Source organism: Simochromis diagramma, unplaced genomic scaffold, assembly GCF_900408965.1.
Source record: "Simochromis diagramma unplaced genomic scaffold, fSimDia1.1 OVJJ01000352.1, whole genome shotgun sequence".
Classification (NCBI taxonomy): domain Eukaryota; kingdom Metazoa; phylum Chordata; class Actinopteri; order Cichliformes; family Cichlidae; genus Simochromis; species Simochromis diagramma.
Genome location: NW_024386759.1, coordinates 1,211,351 through 1,236,280, shown reverse-complemented (window position 1 = coordinate 1,236,280; position 24,930 = coordinate 1,211,351). Strand labels below are relative to the sequence as shown.

The following is a 24,930-nucleotide window of genomic DNA, read 5'->3' as shown; positions in this document are numbered from 1 at the left end:
ATATATTTATAATTTTAATAAATGACAAATTAAAAAGGCATGAACATTTTTTTTGTATCGAAAAAATATCGAACCGTGACACCAAAATATCGAACCGAACCGTGAATTTTGTGTATCGTTGCACCCCTAATTTATATATATATATAATAATATATATATATATTATATATAATATATATTATATAATATATATATAAAAAAAAAAACCCAGCACGCCCCTGCGGGCGGTTTATCCTTCAAGCTCGGGTCCTCTACCAGAGGCCTGGGAGCTTGAGGGTCCTGCGCAGTATCTTAGCTGTTCCCAGGACTGCGCTCTTCTGGACAGAGATCTCCGATGTTATTCCCGGGATCTGCTGGAGCCACTCGCCTAGCTTGGGAGTCACCGCACCTAGTGCTCCGATTACCACGGGGACCACCGTTACCTTCACCCTCCACATCCTCTCGAGCTCTTCTCTGAGCCCTTGGTATTTCTCCAGCTTCTCGTGTTCCTTCTTCCTGATATTGCTGTCATTCGGAACCGCTACATCGATCACTACGGCCGTCTTCTTCTGTTTGTCTACCACCACTATGTCCGGTTGGTTAGCCACCACCATTTTGTCTGTCTGTATCTGGAAGTCCCACAGGATCTTAGCTCGGTCATTCTCCACCACCCTTGGGGGCATCTCCCATTTTGACCTCGGGACTTCCAGGTTATACTCGGCACAGATGTTCCTGTACACTATGCCGGCCACTTGGTTGTGGCGTTCCATGTATGCCTTGCCTGCTAGCATCTTGCACCCTGCTGTTATGTGCTGGATTGTCTCTGGGGCATCTTTACACAGCCTGCACCTGGGGTCTTGCCTGGTGTGATAGACCCCAGCCTCTATGGATCTTGTACTCAGAGCTTGTTCTTGTGCTGCCATGATTAGTGCCTCTGTGCTGTCTTTCAGTCCAGCTTTGTCCAGCCACTGGTAGGATTTCTGGATATCAGCCACCTCCTCTATCTGCCGGTGGTACATACCGTGCAGGGGCCTGTCCTTCCATGATGGTTCCTCGTCTCCCTCCTCTTTCTTGGGTTTCTGCTGCCTGAGGTATTCACTGAGCACTAGGTCAGTTGGGGCCATCTTCCCAATGTATTCTTGGATGTTCCTTGTCTCATCCTGGACTGTGGTGCTGACACTCACCAGTCCCCGGCCCCCTTCCTTCCGCTTAGCGTACAGCCTCAGGGTGCTGGACTTGGGGTGAAACCCTCCATGCATGGTAAGGAGCTTTCTTGTCTTTATGTCAGTGGCTTCTATCTCCTCCTTTGGCCAGCCTATTACCCCAGCAGGGTACCTGATCACGGGCAGGGCGTACGTGTTGATGGCCCGGATCTTGTTCTTACCATTCAGCTGACTCCTCAGGACTTGCCTGACCCTCTGCAGGTACTTGGTGGTTGCAGCCTTTCTAGCGGCCTCTTCATGGTTCCCATTTGCCTGCGGGATCCCCAGTACCTGGGGATCCCGCAGGCAAACACACACACATATATATATGTATATATATATGTATATACATATATATATATACACACATATATATATATATATATGTGTATATATATATATATGTATATACATATATATATATATATATATATATATATATATAGAGAGAGAGAGAGAGAGAGAGAGAGAGAGATTTTTTACTGGATAAGTTACTGCTGAATGTATTTTAGCAGTTGCTGTCCATGCAATACCGTAAATGCTTTAAAAGGGTCTCTTTATCAATAACCTCTGCATGTTTGTGTTGTAGGTGGTGATAATGGAAGTGCAGGGTCTGAGGTCTTTGGCTCCAAACAGGATTGTTTACTGCACCATGGAGGTTGAGGGAGGACATAAACTGCAGACAGATCAGGCTGAGGCCTCAAAACCCATGTATGTAAAGAACTTGCACACACACACACGCACACACACACACACACGCGCGCACACACACACGCGCGCGCACACACACACACACACACACACACACACACACACACACACACACACACACACACACACACACACAATGTATAGACATGGAACAAAAAAAAGAAAAACAGGACCTCCATTACACTAAACACACTTTTTGGGCATTATGACTAATGTCATCATCATCATCATCATCATCAACACATCAAGACAAGCACATCACTTCAGGGTGTATTTCATTACAACTTATTATTATGCGTCTGGGGAACTCCCCAGACGCCTTAACGCCCACTCACATCCTGGGCTCACCCGAAATTCTGGCTGATTGGGACCCACACCCAGTTGGCTCAGGCGATTAGAGGATCATCAGGGGGTCCTTTTGTCCCTCTGTAGGGGGGAAACTCCCACTAGGTTTATATCTGGGACTCTCCACCATTTGACCTTAGAACTGAAGAAGCTTCTCGGATGAGAGGTGAAAGTTTCTTCAAGCAACTTAAAGAAGTCCAGATGCTTTTCTTTGCAAGCTCCTTTGACTACGATGACCTGGATGACTGAGAACCTTCACAGACAAACTCATTATTATATTCACTAGTCATAGCTAACACTTAACTAAACCATATTTTCTTAATCCTAATAATATGATTTATCTTATGGAGACTTGGACGTTTTTGTCTGTGTTTGCGTTTGTGTCTGTCTGTGGTGTATGGCTGTGTAGTGAATTGCAGCTAGAAAAACGTCTTTGTCTGGATATAAATCAACTGACTCAGGAACATTACAGTCAGAGAGGTATGTTCTGATCACAATAAAGCTGCCTGTTGACATACAGCTTATCAACCGTAATGATGGCTTTGGAGCCTCTTTGAATGAACTTTATATGGATTGGGAACAGGACCTTCGTCATTCCACGATTTCTTTGGGAAACAGGTACTTAACACTGAAGTCCATTCCCCTGAGCTCCTGGCTATGGCTCTTCACATTCCCTCAGTGAGAGTTTTGTCATGGACTGCAGTGGGAGATTGTGGAGTTGCAGAAGGGATGTAGTTCAGGTGAAACAGTTCAGGTGGCCTGCTGCGGATCCAGCGGCGACATTGCAGCTCTGGTGGCCTGCCGCGGGTCTGGTGGCGGCAACATGGCATAGAAGGTGACCTGGGATGTGGATGGGCAGGCCGTCCTGGACGTGGATGTGGCAGAAGAATCACTGGCAGTTTGGCAGATGGCTGGCACACAGGGCCAGACGAAGCAGGACCAGGTGGCGTGATGTCCTCAGGTGCAGGCAGCTCACAGACCCCTAGTGCGAGCAGCGCAGGTCCTTCTGGCATGCAGACCTCCGACTCGGGCAGAGCGGGTCCCTCCAGTGTGTAGACCTCGGACTCGGGCAGATCAGATGCAGGCGATGCAGCAACCTCCAGCTCAGACTGAGCAGGTCCAGGCGACAGCGTAGCAGCTGCAGATGGTGGAGTAGAGAGTGGTGTGGCAGCTGCAGATGGTGGAGCAGAGAGTGGAACACCAGGCTTTACAATCTCTAAGGGGTCCAGAGGTGCCAGAGGCCATAAGTTCAGCCTCTGGGGAAGCCCTGGGCAGAATCTCCATCTCCATGTGGCCTGACCGAACCAAAAAGTCACCTGGCTCTGCGTGCTGTGTGCTCTGATCTCCCTAACTCTGGAACAACAGACTCAGAGTTAACATTTTTGAAGTACACTGATGGCTGAATAAGTTCACTTGATTTCTCTGCAGAGGACAGAGGTAACAAAGTTGGGAGTTCTGGTTGCAAACTCTCTGGAGGTCCAGAGCCAGCTACGGGCCCATGTTCCATGCTCACAAATCTGCGTCATCTCTTCACAGCATTCTGGCAGGTTAGAGCCCGCTGAGTCCATTGTGGCTGGATTAGTCTGTCACGGACTGCGGTGGCAGACCATGGAGTTCCAGGAAAGAAGTAGGACCCAAACAGGACTCTGATGAAGAACAGCGATTTTATTTACAATGAAATGTAAAATAACTATTTATGAAACTCAGCACTGTGGTTCCTGTGGCGATTCTCCCTGAATCCCCACATAGTGCCTGTGTTTGTAAATCATAAAAGGTGACAACTCGAAAAACACCCAGTTCCAAACCGTGGCTCTGCTCCAGTGAAAACACCGCTCTGCTCCCGATTCCTAGTGAAGACAAACAGAACACTCTGATGACTCGACAATCTCCTGATAGCTAGGGTTTTTCAAATATCAAAGTTATCCACGGACTGCGGGTTAACTGGGGTTAACTCAATTATCGACCACCAACTGAAGCCCAGCCACACTGTTAAACAGCGCAGCTCCTGGTGAAGGCAATCAGCTACAGCTGGCGATGGCTGATCAGCTACAGGTGTGGCTAGCTTCAGTGTGGGAACTCCTCTTGGCCTAATGGTGCCTGTAAACCAGCCTTCCGGACACACACACACACACACACACACACACACACACACACACACACAATGGTCCCTCATTCAGAGAAAATATTACACGTTTCGTATTGAGCTGAGTAGGGACGCAGTTTGTCCTGTACTTTAGCTAGAATGGAAAAAGACACAAAGCTGGATTTATTCTGTGTGTTTACACTGCACAGCTGCCTCTTCTTCTCTCATTCTCTCCCCCTCCTTCTCCTGTTGCTACTTCAATCATGAAACTGGATTGAAACCAGATCCTTTTCTATGTAGCTGACAACTGGTACCGTAACTGTGCAGGGGCGGGTCTAGCAGTTTTGCCAGGGGGCCAGGTAGGGCATTAACAGGGAGAGGGGGGCACAAAGAAATACTTTTCTTTCTTATTCTCATTTAAAATATCTCGCTTTAATTAAATAATTATCTGAATCTTGCGAACAAAGTTTTTATCTGAGGTAAAATGTATAGAAATCATACATATACCAACAAGACAGTGTACATCACTGTCACAACAGCATTTGTTTTCATTCAAAGGCTTTATGGCTTTAATACCTGGTGGGCCGGTCTGTAGTCAAAATGCCCGGGCCGATTTTTTTTCTCCCAGTCCAGCCCTGCAGGTTAACCCTCTCAAGGCAGGCGTTGCCGATTTGCAACAGTTAAAAACCAACAACCTGATTACTCTACATACATATTTGATGAGTTTGTTTTACTCAGAAGTACCACTGCAGGACTTGGTTGTGCATTAGCAACAAAAAGTTTAATTTGAGCCTGAGAGGGTTAATACTGGCAGTGTCACCATGCCAGCTGACTGTATTTCATCATCAGCCAGTGTTGTTCTTTATACATCAGTATTACCAAAGTTTATCATAACGCAGCATAGAAAGTATTTACTTGCTTTCAGGATTCATTCAAATGTTAGTCTTTTCATTTGTTTCCGCACTTTTTTCCTGTTTCAAAATCAAACACCAGTTTGTGAGAAGATTATCTTCTTTTTTTAATAGGCAGATAAAGTTTTGCATTGGCTAATTTGCCAATTGTATGTTAAAAATGTTCGTATTTCAATATTCAGAAATGTTTTGCCCAAAACATATGTGCACTATATGTCAGTAAAAATACTATGCAAATATTGCTGTCCTTGAATGCTGAATAAACACTGACAAAGCACTGATTGTATCTCTTGTTCTTTATCAATGCAGTATCTAAAAACTTTGCACCGTAGTGGTTAAAATCTCATTCTAATAAGAGTTAAAAGTGCATTCGGTTATTATGTTTATAGGGTTATTGAATTATGGTTAACGGTTGGTAGAATTTTTTTTTAACATTACATCTGGAGTGATACATGTCCTGCTGTCAGGCCTGCAGGTATCAGGCTGTTGTTCTCCATCTCATAGTGGACAGAAATTATTTTTTTGGAGTGGCACAAATAATTTGTGTGGCATCAGATTTGATGCAGAACAGCTGATTGTTCTGTAAATAGTTTGAAATGTTTATTTAAAAAAAACGCCTTGGCTGCATTTTGAGGTAAACAGATGCAAAAACTTTGTTGTTTGCAAAACTTGTTGTTTGCAAAGTTACTTTTTTGAAGAAGTAACTATATAATTAATTGCCCAACATTGGTCATTATAGTATTTTGCAGGCAGAGAGTTACAGGACTCTCTCCCAGACCACAGACTCATAATACAAGTCAGAGCAAAAAAAAAAAAAAAAATAATAATAAAGTTGTGTTTTCAGAATTAGAGTTAGGGTCGGAGGCTCGAAGCGAGGAGGAGGTATAAACCGTGTCTGCCGTCTATCGTAATGGGAAATGTCGATTTTATTCGATAACGATCGCACAAAATCGACGAGCTCTCAGCACTGGTACGGAGTCAGAGGGAATACTGAGAGTGTAGCCTTTATTGTAATCTCGGGTGACTTCAACCATGTATCACTGGACAATACACTACCAACATTCAGACAATATGTGGACTGTCCGACCAGGGGAGAAAAAATTCTAGATGCTAATGTCAAGGATGCATACAGCTCCTCCTCCCTCCCCCTACTTGGTAGGTCAGATCATAACCTGATTCACCTCACCCCCCGCTATGTGCCAATTGTGAGGAGGGAACCTGTGACCACCAGGACTGTTAGGAGGTGGTCAGAGGAGGCAATAGCGGAACTACAGGGCTGTTTCGAGGTGACCAACTGGGAAACACTCTGTGAGCCTCACGCCGAGGACATCAATGGGCTTACTGAGTGTATCACAGACTACATAACTTTCTCCACCGACTCCATTGTTCCAGCTCAGACTGTTCATTGTTACCCAAATAAGAAGCCGTGGGTGACTAAGGACATCAAAGCCCTCCTCAATGACAAGAAGAGGGCTTTCAGAGGGGGCAACAAAGAGGAGGTGAGGAAGGTCCAGGTGTTACTAAAGGACAAGATCAGAGAGGCTGAGGACAATTACAGGAGGAAGCTGGAGTGGAAACTCCAGCAGAACAGCATGAGAGAGGTGTGGAGGGGCATGAAGTCCATCACTTGATTCAGGCCAACCAACAGCAGGGGAGCTGAGGGAGGTGAGAATAGAGCCAACGAGTTGAATCTGTTTTTCAATAGATTCGACACCACAGTGTCTGCTCACACCCCCACAACCTCACCTGTAGTCAGCCTGGAATCCAGAGCCACACCACTGTGCCAGCCTCTCTCTTCACATGGCGCTGTTGCCTCCTGTGAGAGTCCTGACACCCCTCCCCCACCCATCACCTTCACTCAATACCAGGTTGAGATGCAAATGAGGAGACTTCACTCAGGCAAGTCTGCTGGACCAGACGGAGTGAGTCCCCTCGTCCTCAAGACCTGTGCCCCCCAGCTGTGTGGAGTCTTTCATAAACTGTTTATGCTGAGTCTGAGTCTGCAGAGGGTCCCAGTGATGTGGAAGACATCATGCCTCGTCCCTGTACCAAAGACGCCACGTCCCAGTGGCCCCCAGGATTATAGGCCCGTGGCACTGACCTCCCACATCATGAAGACCCTGGAAAGGCTCATCCTGGACCAGCTGCGACCCATAGTAAGACCACATCTGGATCCCCTTCAGTTCGCTTATCAGCCTCGTCTCGGAACTGAGGACGCCATCATCTACCTGCTCAATCGTGTCTACACCCATCTGGACCAGCCGGCGAGCACTGTGAGGGTCATGTTTTTTGACTTTTCTAGTGCTTTCAATACCATCAGGCCGACCCTCCTGGGTGATAAGTTAGCAGCGATGCAGGTGGATGCTTCTCTGGTGTCCTGGATTGTTGATTACCTGACAGGAAGACCACAATATGTACATCTCCCACAGTGTGTGTCTGACAAGGTGATCAGCAACACAGGGGCACCACAGGGGACCGTCCTCTCCCCCTTCCTCTTCACCCTCTACACCACAGACTTCAGCCACTGCACAGAGACCTGCCATCTTCAGCAGTTTCCTGATGACTCTGCGGTGGTTGGATGCATCAGCAGGGATGATGAGACAGAATACCGGGCTGTGGTCGACTCCTTTGTCACGTGGTGTGAGCAGAATCATCTGCAGCTCAACGTGGCAAAGACCAAGGAACTGATCGTGGACTTCAGGAAGACCAGGAAACACTTGACCCCTGTTTCAATCCAGGGGGTGAGTGTTGACATTGTGGAGGACTATAAATACCTTGGAGTTCACATTGACAATAAACTGGACTGGGCTAAAAACACCACGGCATTTTACAGGAAGGGCCAGAGTTGTCTCTATTTTTTGAGGCGACTGAGGTCCTTCAACATATGCCAGAAAATGCTCAGGATTTTCTACGAGTCTGTTGTGGCCAGTGCCATCCTCTATGCTGTTGCATGCTGGGGGAGCAGGCTGAGGGTCACAGATGCCAACAGACTCAATAAACTAATCCGTAAGGCCAGCAATGTTGTGGGGATGGAGCTGGACTCCCTCAAGGTGGTGTTGGAGAGGCGGATGCTGTCCAAGATAAAGACAATGTTGGATAACACCTCCCACCCACTCCATGACATGCTGGTCAGTCACAGGAGCTCGTTCAGTGAGAGACTGAGATTACCGAAAAGCACCACTGAACGGCACAGGAAATCTTTCCTGCCTGTGGCCATCTCCCTGTACAACGCATCCACTTAACACACTGGTTACTGCTACAACTACACATGCTTCTTTTTCAGCTATTTAATAATAAGCGACTTTATGTATGCATATATATATATATATAGTACTATTCTTAGTTAGCGTATTGTCTGTCTTGTTAATGTTTGTTTATAATGGAGCACTGTAACAAAAAATAATTTCCCCCAGGGATCAATAAAGTATTCTGATTGTGCTTGTTTGTGGTGAGCAGCAGATCAAACAAGTTAAGAGTTATAATTCAATTCAATTCAATTTTATTTATACAGCACAAAATCACAACAACATCAAGACCTTAAGATGCTTTATAGTGTAAGGTAGACCCTACGATAATGCATTCAGAGAAAAAAACCCCAACAATCATATGACCCCCTATGAGCAAGCACTTTGGTGACAGTGGGAAGGAAAAACTCCCTTTTAACAGGAAGAAACCTCCGGCAGAACCAGGCTCAGGGAGGGGCGGGGCCATCTGCTGTGACTGGTTGGGGAGAGAGAAGGAAGACAGGATAAAGACATGCTGTGGAAGAGAGACAGAGATTAATAACATATATGATTCAATGGAGAGAGGTCTGTTAACACATAGTGAGTGAAAAAGGTGACTGAAAAGGAAAAACTCAATGCATCATGGGAATCCCCCAGCAGCCTATGTCTATTGCAGCATAACTAAGGGAGGATTCAGGGTCACCTGGTCCAGCCCTAACTATATGCTTTAGCAAAAAGGAAAGTTTTAAGCCTAATCTTAAAAGTAGAGATAGTGTCTGTCTCCTGAATCCAAACTGAGCTCATAGATCTGGGTGTCATCAGAATAGCAGTGAAAAAGTATGCAATGTCTTCTGATGATACTGCCAAAGGGAAGCATGTATAATGTAAACAGAATTGGTCCTAGCACTGAACCCTGTGGAACTCCATAATTAACCTCAGTGTGTGAAGAAGACTCTCCTTTTACGTGAACAAATTTGAGTCTATTAGATAGATATAGTTAATAATACAAAGAATACAAGGAAAACCCCAACAACCATATGACCCAGTATTAGCACGCGCTTTGGCAAAAGTAGGAAGGAAAAACTCCCTTTTAAGAGAAAGAAACCTCCAGCAGAACCAGGCTCAGGGAGGGGCGGGACCATCTCCTTTCACTCGGTTGAGGAGTGAAAGGAAGACGAAGACAATGAAAGCATGTGACAAAAACTTGACTGTCACATTATAGTGACAGCCAAGTGACTGACTTATAGTTATTGGAAAATCCCCTGAAAGTTACTGTTTATATATCAGTAATGAATCCACCTTTATTATTGATTGACTCTGGTCTAGGTCCAGTTTAGGTGCAGTGTTCTGGTTTAGAGCAGCCTGTTAGAGCTGTGTTTTGCACTGTTGTTACATTTTGACTACATTACGCTATGAAAGTTTCTATTGTTGTACCTCCCATAGTCCAAAAGCACCCATCTCCCTGCTTCTCACCAGCAAACATAGACTTACACAACTTTCAAGGCTTAACTGGTAGTTCAGGAGTCATAATAATGTTTAACAGTCTTTCTTTGCTTATATGTGGTTGTGTCTATATTTGTGTTGGTGTGCAGTTGGGGTACCCAGGGCGACTTCACCACCACTCAGCCACTGCCTGCTGTGAAGGTGAAGCTGTTTACTGAGAGCACAGGAGTGTTAGCTCTGGAAGATAAGGAGCTGGGGAGGGTAAGAAATCATTCTGCTTCATTTTGGTCACTTTGCCTTTGTATAACTTGTATACAACATATACATTAATGGTGGGAACACTCCCAGGTTGTTCTCCACCCGACTCCCAACAGTCCTAAGCAGTCTGAACTCCATAAGATGACAGTGTGTAAAGGCTGCTCAGACAGTGACCTCAAGATCAAACTGGCCATTCGCATGGACAAACCACAGAACATGAAGCATTGTGGGTAAGTTACTGTGAGATTAAACATTCTTGTGGCAATATAAAGCTACTTGAGTTATCATGGTTCAGTGTAAAACTGTAGCTGCATTAAAATAGTTACTGTTTTAGTTTGTACATCAGAATAATTTCAGCAGACCGGTCCTGGAAAAGCTATTAAGGAGAAATGTGATCTCTCCTTTTAGTCTCTATCAGTATTTTGGATAAAGTGTAAGTTTTTCAGGGAGATTTTAGAGCAATAAAGTACAAAAGAATGAGTATATAGAAATATAAAATACATGGGCTAAGTGGGTTCTGAGACAGGATGCTTCCAATTTTGACAATATTGCACCTATAAAGAAAGCAGTCAAGATTTGTTTAATGTACAAGTTAAAGGCAAAGTCCTTGTTAAAATGACTCTAAGTTCCTTACAATAGTACTGGAGGCAAAGGTAGAGTACAGCAAGCTTTTAGTTATTAAGAGATGTACTTGCCACTTCTGACTACAAATAACAGGAAACATTGTTTATTGGAGTATTTTTTTCAGTTAGTCATGAGTTACTTCACACAAGGTGGGATTTTTTTAGCAAATCCTATATTTCCCACCTTGAGATGCGTTGTCAGGTGTTTACCGCAGCCACCTTTAGTGTCTGCTCTTCTATTATATCTTTCTTGTTTGATTTAAGATCTACTGTGATTTCCATAGGCAAAATTACAACATTTTTTCTTAGTGTTCAAATACTGATGAAGATGAGTGTATTAAGAGCTTATTGAATGAGAGGCTTTGCTAAACATCAAATTACCCAAAGGTATTTAAATAGAAAACGTAAATAGAAGAAGTTCTAAGTTTAAAAACTTGGGAAACAGAAATGTATTGTTAATTAATTTATTGTTAATTTTATATTTTTAAAACGTGCTGGAGGTAAGCATTTGGATCCATTACGTCACATGCTGAAGTGTAACTTCCCTAATATTGATGGTTATTTCATTATTTCTAAGTCTTTACAACCCAATTTTATGATTATTTTTTAAATAACCAACATGTGAATACATAGATAACTGTATATCTGATCTTAATCAGGTGGTAAAATGTTAATTCTAAATAATCCTTGTAGAGTTAATTTAGAGTGTGATACACTTAATATTTGGGTGTGTAATTGATGAGCCACTAGGGTGCTTTGTCCAAAAGATAATCTTTTGCTTCCCTCTTGTGGTTACTGGTTATTGCTACCACTGAATGTGACTATGTGCAGATCCACACAGGACCTGAAATATCACACTCTATTATGACCCCCATTAGAAATAAAAACTTTCAGGCTGAAATTACTTGAATGTGCTATGAGCCCAAACTAGTTAGCCTTAAACCATTTAAGTTTTTGTACAACGTGAATTTGTATCAACACAGAAACCGATGAAGTAGAAAAACTAAGTTTACTTTACTCAAAATCATTAATTCACATAAATTATTTATTTTCCTGGAGTCTAATTTTTAAAAAATAGCTAAAACTTAAAGACAATTATTTCTCACTACTTAAATTTATTTATCTGTTACTACTGTTGTATCTTGTACTCTAATTATACTATTTTAGTTGCAGTTACTGTATTAAAACTGCTCATTCAAATTCTGCCTTTTAGTTTTGTTTAATCTTTCATATACTTTTAATTTAAAAAAACCCATTTCAATTTGTTATAAAAAGTGTGTTAGTAAAAAAAAAAAAAACAAAAAAACAAAAAAAAAAAAAAAAAAAAAAAAGGCAATGACAACAAGTTCACTCAAAAAAAAAAAAATGAAACGTTGACTTTAATTAAAATTATTTTGTCAACAGGTTCCACGAAATTGTATTGTGTTAGTTTAAAGCAAAAATCTTTAGGTAATTTAATTTTAAAAAACTACTTAAGATTAACAAGAGATATATAAGACTGCCTAAATCAAGTTATGTTGTATCAACATAAATTATATATTTTCAGGTTAGATAGTTTAGATTTTTTTTTTTAAACACATCTCTCTTATTTGTGGCAGTAAAATGTTTAAGTTAGATTAATTCAAATATTATATTTTCAGCCACCTTGTGCTTTACTAATTAGTTTTACATAAATCTATTTTGTCAACAGGATCCACACAAATGAATTAAGTACAACCAACTTATTTTTTTTAAATTTCCTTTATTGCCAACATATCCTGAAGGTCACCCTTCAGGACAATGTTCCCTCTAAGCTGCGCGCGTGTGCAATTGCGCACTGCTGGCACGGTCTCTGCGCACAGAAAATCTGCGTTGCACACAAAAAAAAAAAAAAAATCTAACCTGAGTTGAAATTAAAATAAATACGTTAACAATTCTGTTTTGCAGTGTTAGTCAGTAAGTAACTGGCTGCTCCTGTACGTGTTTAGAACGATGCCACCTTATCCCACAGTCCAGCCAATCACGCGATTCACATTCGTATATACGCAGCCCATCAACGTGGTTGACAGCCTATGACAGCGTCCTTATGTGCCGACACCGGTGTTTTAGCAAAGCGGCTGATGTGGAGTGAAGCCACGTTAATGACAACGTGTACAACCACTGGAGATGTGAGCAGGACAGACGGAACAACTGACGGACAAAGTGTGGACTTTATACCAGTTTTTAAATTGTGTTGATCGGCCACGTAAAACCAGAGTTATGATAAAAATATCTGCAATGTTTGGTTTTCTTCCTGAATACTGTCGTTGTTTATATTTACTGCGGGAAGAAACGGTAAAAACGGCGTTTTATGAGGAAAACGCTCAAAAGCCTGTGAGCAAAAACAGCCCCCCTCCCTCAGCCTTTCCTATTGGTGGAAAAATGTACCATGTCGACCAATCAAAAAATGATATGGCAACATGGTATTTAGTTGTTTAGGAAGGGGGAAGTTTTAGGAGTGACGGCGGTGTTTTGAGATGTGAGAGATTTGCGATGTTTAGCGTGTTTGGAGTCTAAAGTTAATGTGTTGTCTTGTGTAGTTAGTGTGTAGTGTAGTCAATAGTTGTGTTGTGTGTGTCAGAATAATGAGGCGACTGCTGCGTGTTACAGGTGTTACAGCAGTGATACATCTGTTCTGCATCAGATTTGATGCAGAACAGCTGATTGTTCTGTAAATAGTTTGAAATGTTTATTTAAAAACGCCTTGGCTGCATTAAAAAAAAAAAGCTGCAAAAAACTTTGTTGTTTGCCAAACTGAGTTACTTTTTTGAAGAAGTAACTATATAATTAATTGCCCAACATTGGTCATTATAGTATTTTGCAGACAGAGAGTTACAGGACTGTCTCCCAGACCACAGACTCATAATACAAGTCAGAGCTTTATTAAAAAAAGAAAGAAAGAAAGTTGTGTTTTTAAAATTGGAGTTCAAGTTATTTTTACTTCCATGTTAGTGTTAGTTAGTGTGTTAACATACTACACAGGTCATGAACAAGATTTTTTTACATTTTCATTGTAAGTGGGATAAAGCAGTTAATTAAAATTAGTCTAACATAAATGTAAATGCTGTAATTTGATTATTTTAATAAACCATGTAAGTTGGATGGATTAGATGCTGGTGTGACAACAGTGCACATGCCTGATGTCACTCACAGTGGTCCAAGGGACCGCTCAGGGAGTTTGTGTGTTCGCTCAGACACATGAAAAATTAGAGGGAACATTGCTTCAGGATCAATAAAGTTTTATTGTACTGAATTGACATTCAGTGAGCATTTGTGTAAACCAAGTCCAAAACAAAACACAACGGCTCATTAGTGTGTGAATGGGTGGATGACTGGATATATAAAGCACTATGGGGTCCTTAGGGACTAATAAAGTGCTATATAAATACAGGCCATTTACCATTAGGGTTAGTAACTAACACTATGTAGACAGATGCAACATCAAGACTTTCAATTAAATGTCTAATGTCTGTAGAAGAAAAAACATTGAAGACCAGATAACACATTGATAAGATGACACCTGAGTTATGCACATGTGATGCTAGTAAGGTCTGTGGAGTGCTTTTTTTTAAGTGTCTAAAATGGATAGCAACATTGCTATTTGCAATGATTGCTTAGGGTCAGTCCAGTAACACAACGCCAATGAAGTGCTTTCCTTTAACAGTGAAAAGTGAAAAGTCCACCTCAACCGCCACAATTTAAAAAAAATATGTAATAATAATAATAAAAAATAATGCACTGATATTAGCAATCAAACAAAATTATATTACCATCCCAAATAAAACTTTAATAAAACATGCCAACATTATGGTCTAACAATAAAACAGGTTGTCAGCTTTCAGTTTTTTGCAGCAGCACAACAGTAACCATTTAACACTTGCCACTGTCAACATTTCTTTTACCAGTGTATGGGCAAAAACTTGAATTGCAAACATTTTAACATGGAAACAATTGTTTGTCTTTAATAGTCCGCAAAATATACATTGCATTCGTAACTTACCCTTATTTTTAGCATGTATTGCAATTACCTTTACAATGCACACAATTAAGAGGGGACAGCAGTAAAAACTCCGGACCTGTGACATCATCAAGTACGCTGGTGTTCCAATTGTACAAATTGTAAAAAAAAAGTCTGTACGTACTCGCAGAGAACGCACGGGAGTACAGACTCGCGTACTTGAGAATTGAGAAAGGGCCTTAGTTTTTCTAATTTAAAACAACTCAAATAAATTGAGTTTATCAGCGTTTTTGCATAAAAAGTACTGGTAACTTATTTAAATCGAGTTCTAATAACAAATTGATAAAAACTGAGCTCATCCTATTTAATATTTTTAATTAAACACAATATTACATTTTACAGTGTAGAAGCAATTATCACCAGGTCTGTCGACCTCCTTTGTCTGTCCACTCATGTGCCGTGAATAATTTTATTTAAAAATTTGAGTGTGTGATTTAACAAACTCTAATTTATAACTATGTTGAAACATGCTTTATTTACAGACCATTTTTATATAATACAGATTACTGACAGCGCATAACAATGTTGTCACAGTGGCTTTCGCCCTCGACTTTTTAGATTTTAAATGTCACTTCTTGCTATCCTTGCTATCCTATTCGATAATCGAGACTCTTGGATTACAGTAGAGGAATCCCAAGAAAGCAAATGAAAAAAATAACCCCTTGAAAAAATAACCCCATGAACGCCTGTAGCTAATCCCTTAATAAAATAAACAAAAGCAATAAACAATAAAAATGTTTCTTACACATTCCAAAAAAAGCATGTTAACATATAAGCAGTTAATAGTTGTTGACAATAGCCTGAGATAAACAGGCACACTAAATCTCATCCCTTGTAATATTATGTTTCACCTTAAGCCCAGGTTTGCTCTGTGAGGGGCATACTTCATCTGTTACCAAAAATCTTGAACACAGTGTATTAGGGATGGGTACCGGTATCGGATAAAACCTAAACGATACCTATCCCTACAGTGTATAACTATACACACCAACTGTCCAGTGGTCTCACGGTTCCCGTGTTAGGATGGCAAGGTTTGGCAGGATGAAAGCAGACATATCTAACTTGTCCAGGACCCAGTAAAATTAATGTAGCACAAGCATACGCAAACTATATAACATGTCTCGTAAGACAAACGCAAAATATAACCATGCTCAACATGTAGATACTACACAACATAGTCAAAGAAAAAAGTGGTCTTACCTCTCAAAGAAACAGCAGCTTGGCGCCATGGTTGACGGTTGAATGAGGCAAGCTTGATGTGACACGAAGGACTCAAACACATATATATGTTAATGGGCTGGTTAAATTTTATTTATAACGTTTTCTTCAAAAAAAGTTGTAAATAAAACGTTCCAGGTTGCAACTAAATAGGCAGGACTGATCACAGCAATTAGTCCCAGCTGCTCTGCCAGCCTTCTGGCACTGCCCACTGAACCCACTGAACCCACTGCTCCTCTGCAGACCACACCCCCACCAAACTGTATATAGTGCTTTAGGTTCTCTGGTAGAATACATGGATTTGTCTGCTTTTCTGAGTAGTAAAGTGCTCTGTAAGAACCAGTCAGTTCATCATTTACTATATTTCTCAATAGTACAAGTAAATATAGTAAGTAAAACAACAACAAAACTTTCCTGCAGCAGACTGGTGACTGGGTTTGAATGAACAAGCTCTGCTGGGAAAGATTCAATAGAATGCCATATACAGGTCCCCAACCCTTTTTGTGCCACAGATCGGTTTAATATTAGACAATATTTTCACGGACCAGCCTTTAAGGTGTTACAGATAAATGCAACAAAATAAAATGATACGACCAAGACAAAAACTGTCGTATTTTGTAAATATAATAATAAACATGAATTCACTATGTAATTGTGTACCTTTAATAGCAGCGTGCTCCTGAAACGCGCCAACAACACTGAGAGTAACATCCTCCTCTCTGCCCCTTAATGCTCTCTGGTTGCTATGGTAATAAATAAGACGCACAACTACAACACGGGAAAGACCCAGGGAAACCGAGTTGACGATAAAACCCCTGAAAACCATAAATTTCACACCCGGGCCTTAACTCTCGCAGCCCGGTACCAAACGACTCACAGACTGGTACTGGTCCATAGCCCAGGGGTTGGGGACGGCTGATAAACAGGACAGTTGCCCACCCTTTAAAATACAGAATGTAAAGTATAAATATCTGGGGCAAGCACAGAACCAGCCAAGATCAGGCCAGTCTGTCTGGATATTTATTATCTTCTGTATTTATTTGCATCCTGATGTGGAAACGTGTCATGAATGCTTTGAGTAAAATCATGTTTATTTTGAGCATTTTGGGGGGCTGATGTGTATGCCGTTTTATGTGAGTTCTTAACTCCTTGAATCTCTGCAATGCAGGTAGTGCTAGCAACATTAGCACAACAATCAGGCACAATCACCACTTTTATGGGAAATACAGCAGGTTCAAAAGTACCAGATTTCCACTAACATCAGTTCTTACGTGATGCAAAATAAAAAGCACTTGATTAACATTTTTTATGTAATTGATGAAAATGAGGAATATTCATTAAATCTTAAAGGTTTGGAGGGTTAAAGAAGGGATAACAACAATATGGTGACTACAAATGCATGAGGTTGTCTGTTAAAAACAATCTGTGCCTCCGTGGAGAAGGTTGTCTTTCCCTTATACTGTGGAGAAATCTGCCACTAACCCTTGGTTAAAGCATTATGAACATATGAGCAGTGCCTAACCGGTCCAAGAGCTTGTCAACCCAGGCCACGGAATAAGCATCAAACCTCGTTCAGCTGGTGGTACTCCACGCAGAACCTTATAGACCCATCTTTCTTCACCACACAAGGTGATATACCTCTATGGCTCCTCACCTGTCTGATGGCACCATGTTGTGGTCAATGTCCCCCACTTGCCAAAGGGTAACTTTGAGCTAGAAGAATTGAGCGATACAAGCACTTTATCTCCCAGTGAAAATTGTCCGAGCCGAGTCTCTCTCTTGTACAGGCACTGCTGCTGTTTCTGGGCCTGCAAAGGCAGCATGGTAACAGGCACAAAGGCGCTCTTGGAATTGCTAGTTGGTTCATGGCCTGACACTCTGGGCATTACACACTATTGGCACACATCCCCCTGGATGCCCAGCTAATAGAATTGGGCCATTATTCACTCCAGAGTTTTGTCATATCCCTGCCATGGGGTTAAAGGAATCCACCTGGAAAATCATTTGCTGGTGGCTTTTTGGCACCAACAACTGGGTGCTTTCCTTTTCTGTGTGACTTTTACGACTCACTTAATAGAGTCTGTCTCTAATCAACACAAAATGCAGGTATGTCAGTGCTACATCAGGGTGTACTGTTCAGCTGTTGATTGTTGAACTATCGATCGCCTGTTCAAAGCACTGAGTGTTGTCCCAAGACTGCCCTAGAGCGAAATCTTCACTGGAGTAAATCACTGGACTTCCCGAGAAGCCCCCGATGTCTCCTCCTCCCCAGAGTCAGAGTTGGACAACCACTGAGTGCAGCACAAACACTACAAGTCTCTATTGATCGTGAACGCAATCTTATATCATTTCAAGTGGCACTATGGGATATTTGTGTATGTCCAGCAGCCAAGCCTGCCTCTCTTGGCTGCCACGTCACTCAGCTTCCAAGCGCAGGCTAAACAACCAGGTCCTCCAACACTGTTGTCTGGCGTTCGGACTGGCCCTGTACCAAGCTGAGCTGATCTTGGTACACTGCTGCCTTCTCCTGGTGCATGGCAGCTTGCTCTACCAGCATCTTTGCCAGTACCTCCACTGGCTGTACTGGTTTTTTGGCACCACTGTAACAACAAGGACCTGGGACGTACACAATATTACGATAACAGTGATAATTTATTTCAATTTCTTTTCTATTGACTGCTTGTGGAGATTTCCAGCTGCCGGGTTTCCTGCTCAGCTCTCTTCTGCAGTTCCAGTAACCTCCTATTCACCAGCTGGGCCCACGTCCTCATTTTAGGATTGACAGTGTTTTAGTAGGTAAAGGTGATGCTTGGACATGAATTGAGCTGCGGTTTGGGGAAGGCCTCAAAGGGGACTGGCGACAGCGGCCTGGCAGATCCCCGTGTACTAAATAGGAGTGAAAAAGTTAAAGAATTGAGAACAAGGAGGGAGGGAGGGTGGGGCATGTAAACATAGATAAATCTTTATTTGTTGCACCAGGTTTCCTCCGTAAAGGTTTCCAAATATTTATGAAGCCCACCCTGTTTTCTAAACACCACCTAGCCCACACAGCCTACAGCAGTCTAGCTGGCTATTGCAACAACAGGTTTGTTTGCAGTAGTTTTGTGTTGGGTTAATTAATTATCATTAACTGAGGATTTTACAATGTGAAATAAGTCGCTTTATGAATGATTATAATTTATCAAGCTTAAAATATCAGCTAGCAGTATAGTAGTGGATTGCAATTGTTGGGTCTGTCTAGCACAGGCCCACCGCTGGAACGAGACAGTTTAACTACACAGCAAAAGCATTGAACACCAAGTAGGCAAAGTTCTTCGTGTTACTCATGCATGAGGGAGACCTGCCTGCAGCCAAGTGTCGTTCCACCCACTTGACCTCCGTCAGACTCTCAGCCAGGTTCCCCATAGCACTCCTTTTATTGTGGTTACATGAATATACATAGGTTCATTAACATATAACATCTTACATAGGTATACATGTGAACAAAGAATACCTTGTCTGTGTGTGCGTAGGTCTGTGTGTGTGTGTGTGTGTGTGTGTGTGGGGGGGGGGGGGGGGTCAGAGTGTGACCCCATAAATGACTTCCGTAAACCTGCTGGTTTAGAAGTCCAGCAGTTCATTTAAACAAAAAAGCACTTAGCCTAAAACAGATATAGATACGTTTATCCTACCATAAAACAATAAGAGAAGGTACGACCTCTCCCATGCTCCCAGAATGTGGGTGTTAATGCCAGAATGCTCTGGAATGCAGTTTGTCTTTGCAGACAACTAAGGATCACACATCCTATCACTACACAATTGATTATACACCTCTAAGCATATATGGTTAAATATTTCTAAGCATAAATGACAATAAACAATACAACTCTAACAGCAATAGAAAGAACATTAAAAAGATGAAGTGATAAAATACTTTATCAGAACACCAACAGCAAGTCGCAACAGGTGTGTCACCACGAAAAGTTGTAGCTGATCAGTGTTTACCTGGAAGGATGATGTAGTGGTTAGCACTGTTCCTTCACAGCATGAAGCTTCCTGCTTTAATTATTTGCTGGAGCCTTTCTGATTTGAGTTCACATGTTAGCCCTGTGCCTCCACGTGTTCCCTCCATCATCCTTTAAATGACATACATGTTAGATTGAATGGTCTTTCTAAACTGGCAATGGATGTGAGGAAAAGGGTCCACATGGATGAGTTATAGCAAAAAAAAAAAAAAATCAAGTGAGTGAATATTAAGGTAGTCCTTTACCAGTGACACGCTGCTTTCAGTACAACCCCCCACCCCAAATAACCCCTGAAAAATGAGCTGATTGGAACTTAAAAAACAAACAAAAAATAAAGCAGCTTTGATCCACTTAGAACCAGAATCGAGATTGTCTTTATTGTCACCAAAATTGGGTATAAGCAGTAAAAGCATTACGTTTTAGAGTGAGTCTTTTGCAAATGACCAAAGATCTCTGAGGGTGTCATGGCTGGGGCAGCAGTCGTGTGTGGAAGTGAAGGAGGACCCAAGTTGCAGACAGCGGGGGTGGTGATGTGAGTGAGTTAATTTACAGTGCACAATAAATAACAAAGGCGAGGGCAGAACTGAACATGAACCTAAACAGAGGAAAACTAATAATAAACAAAACCCAAAGCCATAACACACAAAGTTACACATAGGTAGTGATGGCTCGCTTGAAGCTGATGCTCCGGTGCATGTGTCAAAAAAAATCAACACACTGCTTCAGAAGCACTGTGTCGAAGCTTGATTCGTTTAGCCACAGTCACGTGATCAGTGACGTCCGAAGCTTCATTTAGAGCCTAACTGCTTCGGTGTCTGATTCAATGGTTTATAAGGAAGTGAATCATTCGTGGGATTTGTGGTGTTTTGATGGTGACAGATAGCAAACCACTGATCATTCCACTGAGAGATTTGGAGCCAGCGAGGAATAGAGGAGGTTCTGTTGTGTGGGAGTATTTTGAGTTGATTTTTGTCAATCCAGTGGGTTTTCCAGCTTTGTGTTCTGGCCGTTTGTGTCACGGTTCTGGGTCAGTTTCGACCCAGTATTTTGAGTTTTGATTGATTAGTTTATTTTTGAATGTTTGTTGTGGTTTTGGGCACTATGAGTATTATTATTAGAATTCTATGTTTCTGTTTATTCATGTTTAAGGATTTGTTCTCGGTTGTATCTCACGTTTAGTTTAGTTCAGGTTCCATGTGTCATTCTGTCTGTCTCAGTGTCAGGTCTGCGTCTTGGTGTAGTGTTCTCGTTTCCTGTTTTATTGTGAAGGTCTGCGTCTCATGTGAGTGTGTTCAGTTTTTCCTCTCGTCTCGTTTATGACTCTCAGCTGTGTCTCCCACCTGTGTGTAATCTCCCTGTGATTCTGAGTGTATTTAAGTCGTGTCCTCTGTCATTGTAGTTGCTGGTCTGTCTGTGTTTCCCCACCCGGCGTCATCTGTGTGTTTCCCTGCTGTCAACCGCCAAGTGTTTCTGCTCGCTTTCATTCATGTTCATGTTCATGTTCAGGTTCGTGTACTGTAGTCAGTTTGTTCCCAGTCTAGTTTAGTCCTTGTTCGGTTCGCCTTTTGTCCATTTTTTATTTTGTGTTTAATAAACCACCCTCACACCTCTACAAGTGCCTGCGTTTGGATCCTCCTTTATTTTCCACACGGCTCATCTCACTCGCCGTGACAGTTTGCTTTTGTTTTGTGCGTGTTTATTTTATCTGAAAACGGGAAAAAGGTAAAATGTCAAAAATCTGCTTCCATAATATAAATATCATTAAATAACTTTAGAAAAACTTCCACTCGACTCTTTACATGTAATGTTGTAAATATATATATTTTATTGTTTAATTAATCTGAAAGTGTTAGTCTGCCAAATGTGCAACAATTGAATGTATTTATTCTCTTTAGCTGATAGTTGGTGGGGACCAGTTAGACTGTATAACTGCATCTCTACCAGTTTCTGTGCACTCCAGCCTCCTCTGTGCCATGTGAAGGGATTTTCCTTAATGCAGGAGAAATTATCTCCACGAAAAGGAACAGGTTCAGCCATCGCACACTAGAACAAATTCTCTTCTTAAATAAAAAAGGGCTACTTTAAATGCATTATGTTTTTAATTTACAAGTTAATAAGCATTTTCCCTTTCCATTTCACAATCAATTCTACCCTCAGGTCAAAAATATGTCTGGGACAATTTCCCTAATATAATATTATTTATAAATATACCCGTCTAGCGGTTAATTGCCAAGGTTATTATCGTTAATGAAAACTAACGAAAACTAGAAGTGAAAAAACATTTTCGTTAACGGAAATAAAAATAAAAACAAAAAGGAAAACTAACTAAAACTGTAACGAGTGTTCACAAAACTAACTAAAATTAACTGAATTTATAGCAAAAATGTGTTTAGTTTTCATTGATGTGTGCGTGTCCTACAATAGTCGAGGGTGAAAATGAAGTTTAGTTTCCAGATTTTTTTCTAGCTGTCTCATTATGCCAGCAGGTGGCAGTACGTTAGTCGAGTCGTCTGTGTTGCTGCTCCGTCCACGCGCAGAATCATGTCAGGAAAAAGCGCCAGAGTCCAATTTGGGATTACTTTGTATGACTGTGCTTTGCTTAAAGCAAGTGTCTTGTAGTGGAAAGAGACAAATTATGAGGGACATTTCTAAAGGGAAAAAAATCCCACAAACCTTAAAGTGCACTTGAAAAGCTCACGCAAGAAGGCTAACCTAGCTTACCTTTAGAAGGTAAGGGAGCACACTCAACCCTCATCCCCAGAAACAGACGCTAACCCCAGGCAAGGCAGCGTGATGCATCCCGAGACAACAGCAACAGGACTGGGATATCTACATAACTGTGTGAGTCAATTGCCTTCAAAAAGTTTATCAATTCACTTGAACCAAAATTACGAACACCCGGTGCTGCAAGAGTTAATAGTCTCATTGGGGCCAAGATATACATTTTATAGTTGCCTGGTATCAGTGGTTGTTCATCTGCCTTTATTTATTTAAAGAACCCATAGGTGGGAATGTGAGTTGTCTGTCTCTGCGTGTTAGCCCTGCGACAGACAGGCGACCTGTGCAGGGTGCAGGGTATGGTAGCTGGAATAGCAACTAATTAAAACTGATATAAAATTGAAAATCTGAAGTCAAAACTAAATAAAAATAAAAACTAATGAAAATTGCAAAACTATTAAAACCCTGTTAATTGCACAAGTGCATGGAGGCAGGACCTCACAGCAGAAGCATACTCCATAATGTGTTGTACATTATCATATGTGTATTATATGTAACGTGGTATTTTTCAATTATTGTATTTACCAACATCAAGAAGTCACAAGCAAAGAAAGACCACACCATGTTGCATGTTTAAACATGTTTACTGGTCAAAATTATTTACTAAACAAATAAAACACATTTTTTTAACCACCAAAAAATACACGTTCAAAGCAACACAACGGCGGCCCAATATCAGACAGAACTCCACGCTGTAGAGTGGGCAATCTTAATGAAGCGGTTGGTTTTATTTTGTGGATTCAAGCTGCTCTTAATGGTTTTGGCCACCAGATGTCACCAGAGAGGACTGTGTTGAAAAGCTTCGAGTAATGAACAGTTTTTAAATACAAGCTTCAATGCTTCAGAAAGCTTCATTTGGCCATCACTACACATAGGGGGAAACATAAGGAGATTACATGGGGAATGTGGAGCAGAGAGATGCCCAAGTAACACAGACAAACCAACCATAAGCACAGGCCTACACCCACTATATATACACACACAAGGTAATTAGGAAATGACACTGGAGGGAAGCACAGCTGATCCTAATCGCAAGATGACGGGGGAAACACAAGCTGAACACAGTTAAGTCACACACAGATCTACAAAGTAAAACAGGAAACTCACAAACTGCTTTACAAATGCAAAGTCAGGGACACGAACAGAGCACGGAGGGGAAGAACACAGGTAGGAATAATAAAAAACTGAATGCCAGTACCAAACCCTAAGAACTAACACAAAATCAGAAGAAACTAGAAAATAATAACAATAAACTCAAAACGCTGGGTCACCGAGCCAGTATAATGCATGACAGTATAAGTGGGCCAGCGAAGACCAGGTGCAGGTCTCAAGTTCTTATTTAACATGTCTCTACTCATATTTATTTATTTTCATATTAAGAGTTCAGAATGATTGTTTAATCTACAACGTGTGACGCACATATTAAAGCGAGTTTTACTTGGAAATTCATTTGTTTACTTGATTTATTCTTATTTAGCTTTCTCCAGCTAAATGAGCTAAATGAGAAAATATTGGGACCACATCATATTTGCATTTTATTTAAGATGAGATTCCCTTTTTGATTTGACAAAAATCCAAGATTTCATTCTTGCATCCTTAATCCTCAGTCAGTTTGCTGTTCTGCAGACTTTTGTATGCTGGCTCTGAGATGTTTTACAGATCCAACTAACTGGAATATTTTCATTATTTGTGCCATCAGTTATATTTGCAGTTTTTCTGTTATGACAAATACCTGTCATTTTAAGCACTGTAAGGATGCTGTGTCTGGCTGCAGTAAAAACATTTTGACAGGAGAGGTCAGTAGAGGCTCTTGAATAAAGATCCATGTGTCCTTAATACAGATTCAGGCTGGTGCATGAAATTTTGGCTGTGAATAATGGCATTGAAGAAAGAAGCAAAAAAGATGGTCACACTGAGAAATCTATGTAAGTCTTCTTTGGAATAATTAAGAGTGTTTTTACCCACAGGTACCTTTGGGCCATTGGCAAAAATGTATGGAAAAGATGGAAGAAAAGATTCTTCGTGCTAGTCCAGGTAAGTACAGCCAGTTCATTGGGTTTATTTAGCTCCGACAAGATAAGTCCAAGAAGAAATCAAATGAAAAAGAGAACAAGC

The 24,930-nt window shown here is 41.3% G+C and overlaps 1 protein-coding gene and 1 long non-coding RNA gene across 15 annotated transcripts in view; one reads left to right on the top strand and one right to left on the bottom strand.

Annotated features, from left to right (window-relative positions):
• LOC120731893 (calcium-dependent secretion activator 1) overlaps window positions 1-24,930 on the top strand; it is a 324,336-nt gene that overhangs the window by 80,436 nt on the left and 218,970 nt on the right. For all 14 annotated transcript variants that reach the window (XM_040029354.1, XM_040029310.1, XM_040029241.1 and 11 more), the window contains 4 exons: window positions 1,771-1,892; window positions 10,048-10,159; window positions 10,247-10,386; window positions 24,783-24,849. In XM_040029354.1, the coding sequence (XP_039885288.1) occupies window positions 1,771-1,892; window positions 10,048-10,159; window positions 10,247-10,386; window positions 24,783-24,849 (441 nt within the window). The remainder of the gene's footprint in view (window positions 1-1,770; window positions 1,893-10,047; window positions 10,160-10,246; window positions 10,387-24,782; window positions 24,850-24,930) is intronic.
• On the bottom strand, window positions 16,021-20,832 carry LOC120732022. The gene is made up of 3 exons (XR_005695486.1): window positions 20,692-20,832; window positions 17,938-17,943; window positions 16,021-16,033 (listed from the first exon to the last, which is right to left on the bottom strand). It is a non-coding gene; the product is annotated as an uncharacterized LOC120732022 (long non-coding RNA).